At 49.1% G+C, this 7,985-nt stretch overlaps 1 protein-coding gene across 1 annotated transcript in view; it reads left to right on the top strand.

Annotated features, from left to right (window-relative positions):
• Positions 1 to 1,455: 1,455 nt before the first annotated feature.
• The window catches only part of LOC118417385 (HEAT repeat-containing protein 3-like), a 14,305-nt gene continuing 7,775 nt past the window's right edge, over positions 1,456 to 7,985 (top strand). Inside the window, exons 1-8 of the mRNA XM_035822940.1 lie at positions 1,456 to 1,705; positions 2,936 to 3,108; positions 3,473 to 3,691; positions 5,382 to 5,491; positions 6,067 to 6,210; positions 6,564 to 6,721; positions 7,342 to 7,410; positions 7,661 to 7,760. Coding sequence (XP_035678833.1) covers positions 1,565 to 1,705; positions 2,936 to 3,108; positions 3,473 to 3,691; positions 5,382 to 5,491; positions 6,067 to 6,210; positions 6,564 to 6,721; positions 7,342 to 7,410; positions 7,661 to 7,760 — 1,114 coding nt within the window. The 5' untranslated portion in view covers positions 1,456 to 1,564. The remainder of the gene's footprint in view (positions 1,706 to 2,935; positions 3,109 to 3,472; positions 3,692 to 5,381; positions 5,492 to 6,066; positions 6,211 to 6,563; positions 6,722 to 7,341; positions 7,411 to 7,660; positions 7,761 to 7,985) is intronic.

Here is a 7,985-nt window from a genome sequence, read left to right as displayed (position 1 = left end):
AATAAACATGAGATCTGCTGCAAAACTGGGATGACTTATCAGGAGCTGGATGATAGGTGGACAGTGACATCGTCATTTGCTGGAAATAAAACTGAAATAAAATGATAAATAAGTAGATAGGAATATTACAGATATCAATAGAAGAATAAGAAGTTATAGACATATATAGATAAAAATAGATAAAGAGACGCATTAACTGTGGTGTGTAGGAAGACTTTGTAATGATTACCAGCATTACAGGAGGAAACCTGACAGAGTGTTTTAAAAATACAAAGGACAGAGAAGAAGGGATCCATATCATATCCTTTATTGGAAATAAATTGCTCAAAAATAGTCTGGAAAGGAGAGACTGAGTTTACAGCTTGTGACTAAGCTGTCTGCCGGCCAGAAGAATCATCGTGGAGAGGATAATGATTTTTCTGGCTGGCCGACTCCCCTAGCTAAAAACTTTAGCCTGCTCATCTGCTGACCATACAGCAGACCCGAAAACTAGATGGATGTATAAACAAGTCTGTCACAAGCTGTCACATGGAGCTTTCTCTACAGGATAAAGCTTTAAGAAAAGGAGCAAACACATTTCAACAATTTTGTCAGGCATTTATCTTGGCAGATCAGTTTCAGGAAATGTTGCTAGTCATTGTACAAGACAGACCAACAAAATGCCTTGTTGTCATGCTGGTCTCTGGTGCTAGGAGGCGCTTTTTAGTGCTTGCTTTTTGTGCTTGCATGTACCAGCTTTTCATTTGTAAATTTACAATACCAGAACTGCATGTGATTTCTGTTAAAAGTATGGTAGAAAATTCCAATCAAGGTGGTCATATTGTTTAAGATATATCAGACCTCCTTGCTTCAATGTGATTGTCCCAATGTGTCCTGTATTTGCAGGTGCGAGGTGCCATTTCAAGTGTGGCAAGGCTCCTTGCAGATATGTAGATAAGAGTATCTTGTAAATAATCAATGTTGCTCAATGTCTTCATGAAGACAGAAAAGAAATCTTCTGTATTAAATATTTGATAATAAAACTGCCATATCTCATTGGTAACGTCATAGACAATCTTATTTCATTTCATTTATAATGATGTATTATTGTATTTCCTGAAATGGGTATTATTTTGTTTGTCTTCGTCTCTAATGACGATTCTAGGACGTGAGCATGAACACTTCGTCTATTATTGAATGGTTCATCAATCATGAACAAACAATAGAAAACTTTATTCAAATACAATTCAATCTCTGGATTAAGAAACGGTTATTTACTCCCGGACGTTTGGAGTGACATCCATCACTCTTCTTCAGCGTCACTAGAATGAACTAGCAGAACAATTCAATACAAGAACAGGTAACTATTTGTATTTGAATATTGTTTACCTGGATGTCTAACCTACATAAGCGTAATAGAAAACACTCTATGTGCCAGATTTCAAATTTGGCGGGAAGTAACCTTTCACCTTTGACCGACTTTACCCTCGCCGTTTTGCGGCCGATATCACGACGTCTGCCCGATGTCGCATGGCGAGTTACCGGTCCGGTTTCCCGAGGTTTAGTAGGTCAGATCGGGCTAACGATGGGGAAAAGTCGGAGTAAGAAGTACAAATCGGCGCGGCCGCGGCCCACGGGGCTGCCGAGCGTGGCGGAGGCGCTGAGGGAGGGCGAGGCGGCCGGCAACGGGACCGGGGAGCCGCCGGGGCTGGCCATAGTGGAGAAGGTAGGGTTAGGGTTCCGGGAAGTACACGTGTTGGGGAGAGGGGAGGGGGTAGCTTTGCGGGGGGGAGGGAGGGCCTGGTGGGGCGGGGGGGGAGGCAGATGGGGGGGGGGGGGCGGGGGTCGGGGGGGGAGCGGGGGGGGGGTGGGGGGAGGCGGGCTTGGGGGGGCGGGGGTGGGATGGGGGGTTCAGGGGCGGGGGGGAGGGGGTGCTGGGGGGGAGCTGGGGGGTGGGAGGGGGGGGGGAGGGGGCGGGTGGGGTAGGGAAGGCGTGGGGGGGGGGGGTGGAGTGACGGGGGGGGGGAGGAAGCTGTGTGGCGGGGGGGGGTGGTGGGGGCGCGGGGGGGGAACGGGGGGGGGGGTCGGGAGTGGGGGGGGGAAGAGGGCGGGGGGGGGGCCGGGGGCGCGGGGGGACGGGGGGGTGGCAGGGGGGGGGGGGCGGGGTTGGGTGGACTAGGGATGGGGGGGGGGGGTTGCAAGGGGTCGGGGGCAGTGGGGGGGCCCGGGAGGGGGGGGGGGGGGGCGGGGCATGGGAGGGGGGTGGGGAAGGGGGGGGGCATTGGGGGGGGGGGGGGGGGAGGGGCTGAGGGGGGAGAGGGGGGGGGGGAGGGGGGTGGGGGCAGGGGGGGGGAGCATGGGGTGAGGACAACCCACCTTGGGGGGGGGGGGGGGGGGGGGTACAGCGCACACGCCCTGCCCTGGCCACAAGGAGAGATGATAGAACTACTAGAAGATTCCATCAATCATGTGCACAACAGATGGCTTGGAGCGGTCAAGGGTCAGAAGGGATAGGGTGTATGTGATGGGGTGGGGGTTTTGAGTCGATCCCAGCCCCATAGTGGAAGGTAGCACTTGTCTGAACGTTAAAGAATCCACCAGGAGTGTGGCCATAAGCAGAGATGATCGAACTACTAGAAGAGGGTGTTACCACATCCAAGGAGGTTGAAACCTCCTTGCCACATCATAACGTATTAAGTTCCTGTCCCACAGCTGCAGTCAGTGTCAGCGGAGGAGTAGCAGTGTGTGTGTAGATTTTGCCCCCCCCCCATATCCCCCAACCCCCCCACAGAACCACGTTTTAATGTAAAGTTTCCGTCCCCACCCCCCAGCTGCAGTCAGCCTCAGCGGAGGAGCGGGAGTGTGCGTGCACCACGCTGGCAGGGCTGGTACTGCAGGGGTGTGTATGTGTGTATGTTTGTGTGTATGTTTGTGTTAACGCCATGTTTCCCCCCAGCTGCAGTCAGCCTCAGCGGAGGAGCGAGAGTGTGCGTGCACCACGCTGGCCGGACTGGTACTGCAGGAGAACGGTTTAGCCGCCCTGTTGGACAGCCGGCTTGTCCGCACGCTGGGCCCGCTGCTGTTAGATCCGAGCCAGGCGGTCAGGGAGGGAGCCGCCGGTGTCTTCAGGTGGGTTCTCTGTTATCATCATTCTCTATTAGAGATTTATACTTCACAAAATCTTGTCTACAAATCATATAGTCATTGGCTGAGGCAAAATTAAAGAGGTTCAAACTTAGTGTTGGACAAGCCTGAGTACCATTCTTTGTTGTGACCGCTGGCTTAGTCCTTTCAAAAGGATTAAACCACCCATCACTACAGATAGATGATGGTACTCAGGCCAGTGTCGGACTGTAACCATGCTGAAAACCGGAGAAAAAGGAATTTGAAGCTGTGACATCTATTTTCCTGGTTATATTCCATGTGGTACTTTCTCCACCATCAGACGATGCAGAAATGAGTTTTGCTCTGAAGTCTTGTCTGTTCTCCCCAGGAACATGACGGTCGGCGGAGGTCATGACCTCTGTGATCACATGGTGGAGGAGGACGTGATGACCCCGCTGGTCGCGCTGCTCAAACAGGTCACAGGTCAGCTGACCCACAGCCAGCCAATGGACATGCAGGCTGGTGTAAGGCATGCTGGGAGTGATCCTGACAGAGATCCTGTGTGGAGAATATTGTACCAGGCGGTGCATCTGCTCTGGAACCTGTGGTGAGTTGGTGGGTGAGTGGGCCCGTGGGCTGGGTGGGTGGGTGGGACCGGGGGCTGGGTGGGTGAGTGGGGCCGGGGGCTGGGTGGGTGGTTGGGACTGGGTGCTGGTGGGTGGGGACCGTGGGCTGGTAATGTTTTTAAAAAATTTTGACGTGGTTATAACAATGGTCTCTTGAATTAAGATATAGAAAGTAGGTCTTTCAAATTCCAAGGTACCCTCAGTCTGGTCTTATGCAGCTTGATTTTACACTTGTAACTTATGAGTTTGCTAATGCAACCTCAGTAAGGTGATGCTCCTAATGAATGTTATTTTGTTTGTTGTGTTGTTGCAGTGAGAGCACTAGTACAGCCGTCTGCACATTAAATAAGGAGTCCCTTCCGATGAATGTTATTTTGTTTGTTTGTTTATTTGTTTGTTGTGTTGTTACAGTGAGAGCACCAGTACGGCAGTCTGCATATTTAACAAAGAGTCCCTCCCGATGAATGTTATTTTGTTTGTTTAATTTGTTTGTTTATTTGTTTGTTGTGTTGTTGCAGTGAGAGCACCAGTACGGCAGTCTGCATATTTAACAAAGAGTCCCTCCCGATGAATGTTATTTTGTTTGTTTGTTTATTTGTTTGTTGTGTTGTTACAGTGGGAGCACCAGTACGGCAGTCTGCATATTTAACAAAGAGTCCCTCCCGATGAATGTTTGTTTGTTTGTTTGTTTATTTGTTTGTTGTGTTGTTACAGTGAGAGCACCAGTACGGCAGTCTGCATATTTAACAAAGAGTCCCTCCCGATGAATGTTATTTTGTTTGTTTGTTTATTTGTTTGTTGTGTTGTTACAGTGGGAGCACCAGTACGGCAGTCTGCATATTTAACAAAGAGTCCCTCCCGATGAATGTTTGTTTGTTTGTTTGTTTATTTGTTTGTTGTGTTGTTACAGTGAGAGCACCAGTACGGCAGTCTGCATATTTAACAAAGAGTTCCCTCCCGATGAATGTTATTTTGTTGGTTTGTTTATTTGTTTGGTGGGTTGTTACAGTGAGAGCACCAGTACGGCAGTCTGCATATTTAACAAAGAGTCCCTCCCGATGAATGTTATTTTGTTTGTTTGTTTATTTGTTTGTTGTGTTGTTACAGTGAGAGCACCAGTACGGCAGTCTGCATATTTAACAAAGAGTCCCTCCCGATGAATGTTTGTTTGTTTGTTTGTTTATTTGTTTGTTGTGTTGTTACAGTGAGAGCACCAGTACGGCTGTCTGCATATTTAACAAAGAGTCCCTCCCGATAAATGTTTGTTTGTTTATTTGTTTGTTGTGTTGTTACAGTGGGAGCACCAGTACGGCAGTCTGCATATTTAACAAAGAGTCCCTCCCGATGAATGTTTGTTTGTTTATTTGTTTGTTGTGTTGTTACAGTGAGAGCACCAGTACGGCAGTCTGCATATTTAACAAAGAGTCCCTCCCGATGAATGTTATTTTGTTTGTTTATTTGTTTGTTGTGTTGTTACAGTGAGAGCACCAGTACGGCAGTCTGCATATTTAACAAAGAGTCCCCCCCGATGAATGTTATTTTGTTTGTTTATTTGTTTGTTGTGTTGTTACAGTGAGAGCACCAGTACGGCAGTCTGCATATTTAACAAAGAGTCCCTCCCGATGAATGTTATTTTGTTTGTTTGTTTATTTGTTTGTTGTGTTGTTACAGTGAGAGCACCAGTACGGCAGTCTGCATATTTAATAAGGAATCCCTCCTGCCCACACTACTGCTGTGTCTGCGGCAACGGGACAGGAACCTACCACTGGCCTTGGCGGGGGGTAAGGCTGCCTGTAACTTTATAAAAATGTGTTTTTCTGGTGTCCGTAGGATCCCAAACGTTACAAGACTGATACGTTTATAATATTTATTTGGTCATTTCAACTTTCTTGTGAAATTGCGTGTGTATGCAAAGGGCAGCTTCCTTTGAACTTTTCAGCTGTCTTGGGTAGACCTGGGACCACCCCCAATATGGGGGTGTGTACTACGCTAATACTAAATAGTGCTTACGCTATTGGAAACAACACGGTAATAGACCTTGTGAATCTTATAGGGAGTAAGGGGTTTATATTTTATTACTGTTGCATCTTGTATGACTGAAAAAACTTGGTACGTTTGTAGTGCCAAGTGCAACGACAACATAGCAAAGAGAAAACTGGTTCCTCCAGAGCATGTGCAATTTCCTGTGGACATTATGTAATGTTAACTGTTTGCATACATCCAGCCCAGTGTCTGCAGACTGTGACATGTTTGTTTGTGCCTCCCCAGCCCAGTGTCTGCAGACTGTGACATGTTTGTTTGTGCCTCCCCAGCCCAGTGTCTGCAGACTGTGACATGTTTGTTTGTGCCTCCCCAGCCCAGTGTCTGCAGACTGTGACAGAAGACAACGCAGAAGTCCTGCAGCAGTTCTCTGAAGACGCACTGAAGCTGCTGGAGGGGCTGCTGATGGGGGAGGGGGGCGACCCTGTCGACAGCTTACTGCTCAGGACAACTGTCGCTGGTAAGGGTTAGGTTTTATCCTGCTGATAGGGGAGGGGGGCGACCTTCAGCTGCTGATGGGGGAGGGGGGCGACCTTCAGCTGCTGATGGGGGAGGGGGGCGACCTTCAGCTGCTGATTAGTGAGTTGGGCGAACCCATGGACAGCCTTCTGCTCAGGACACCTGTAGCACACCTGTAGCCTACCTGTCACCTGTAACACACCTGTCCTTTCACCTGTAGCCCACCTTTCTACCCACCTGTATTACACCTGTCCTCCCATCTGTAACCTGTCCTCCCACCTGTAGCACACCTGTGCACCCACCAGTAACACACCTGTCCTCCCACCTGTAATACACCTTTATTCCCACCTGCAGGTTGTATCTTTAACCTGAAGGCGCTCATCCCGGCCGGCAGCCAATCAGAAGCCCTGCAGGCCGTGGTGCGGGTTCTGGCACGGACGCTCGAGCACGACATCGCCACGGCGATAACCAGTCTGAGGGGCATGCTGGGAGAACAGCAGACAAACAACAATGTAAGAATGTATCAGTAGACTTGATCTGTGGATAATGTATCAGAGATTTTGCCAACTCGACAAGTTTTACTGGCATCCCTGTGACTGACGACATTGTTGAATCAAATTTTGATCTTTAAAATAAGAATGTAGCTAGCGTGGGTGACAGAGTATGGAACTGTGTGCTATGGTTGAAGTCACCGTGCAGGGGCATGTCAATAGAGAAGTGAAACACTTGTCACTTGTTGTGGGTGAGAGAATACCAATAGAGAAAGGATAATGAAGCATGTGTGTCCTGTGTTGTGTGTGAGAGAATACCAGTAGAGAAAGGATAATGAAGCACGTGTGTCCTGTGTTGTGGGTGAGAGAATACCAATAGAGAAAGGATAATGAAGCATGTGTGTCCTGTGTGGTGGGTGAGAGAATACCAGTAGAGAAAGGATAATGAAGCACGTGTGTCCTGTGTTGTGGGTGAGAGAATACCAATAGAGAAAGGATAATGAAGCATGTGTGTCCTGTGTTGTGGGTGAGAGAATACCAATAGAGAAAGGATAATGGAGCATGTGTGTCCTGTGTTGTGGGTGAGAGAATACCAGTAGAGAAAGGATAATGAAGCACGTGTGTCCTGTGTTGTGTCCCAGGGTACTGCTGACCAGGTGAACGGTGAAGCAGCGGGACCGGGGAGGCCGGCAACACCTGAGCAGAACCAGGTGGGTCCAACCTTAAGGGTTTGTGGCAGATTTCCCTATTTATAAACAGTGGCAGAGTGTTGGTAACTTCGGGTATAAAATTTTAAGTGCAGAATGCTGCAGCTGAATAAGGTGTGTGTGCCAGGCACCCGTGCAGGTCTCACCCGTACCTACTGTTTTCCTGTGTTGCCACTTTATTGAGGTGAGATAAGCAAAGCTGGACCAGGTCATGGAGATTGTGAACAAACTGTTCTTTGTTTGTTTGTTGCAGTTGCCCCAGGTGACCCGAGCACAGCTGGACCAGGTGATGTCACTACTGTCGGCCCAGCAGACGGCTCTGGAGATCATCGCTAACATGTGTCTGCCTGATGGTAGGACTGGTCCACTTAACTCAGGGGGGTGGGGGAGATCATCGCTAACATGTGTCTGCCTGACGGTAGGACCGGTCCACTTACCTCAGGGGGGTGGGGGAGATCATCGCTAACATGTGTCTGCCTGATGGTAGGACAGGTCCACTTTACCTCAGGGGGGGTGGGGGAGATCATCGCTAACATGTGTCTGCCTGACGTTAGGACTCTTCCACTTACCTCAGGGGG

The sequence above is a fragment of the Branchiostoma floridae genome, chromosome 6 (genome assembly GCF_000003815.2).
Source record: "Branchiostoma floridae strain S238N-H82 chromosome 6, Bfl_VNyyK, whole genome shotgun sequence".
Lineage (NCBI taxonomy): Eukaryota > Metazoa > Chordata > Leptocardii > Amphioxiformes > Branchiostomatidae > Branchiostoma > Branchiostoma floridae.
Note: the sequence above shows the minus strand (reverse complement) of the source record. Positions and strands in the feature narration are given on the sequence as shown.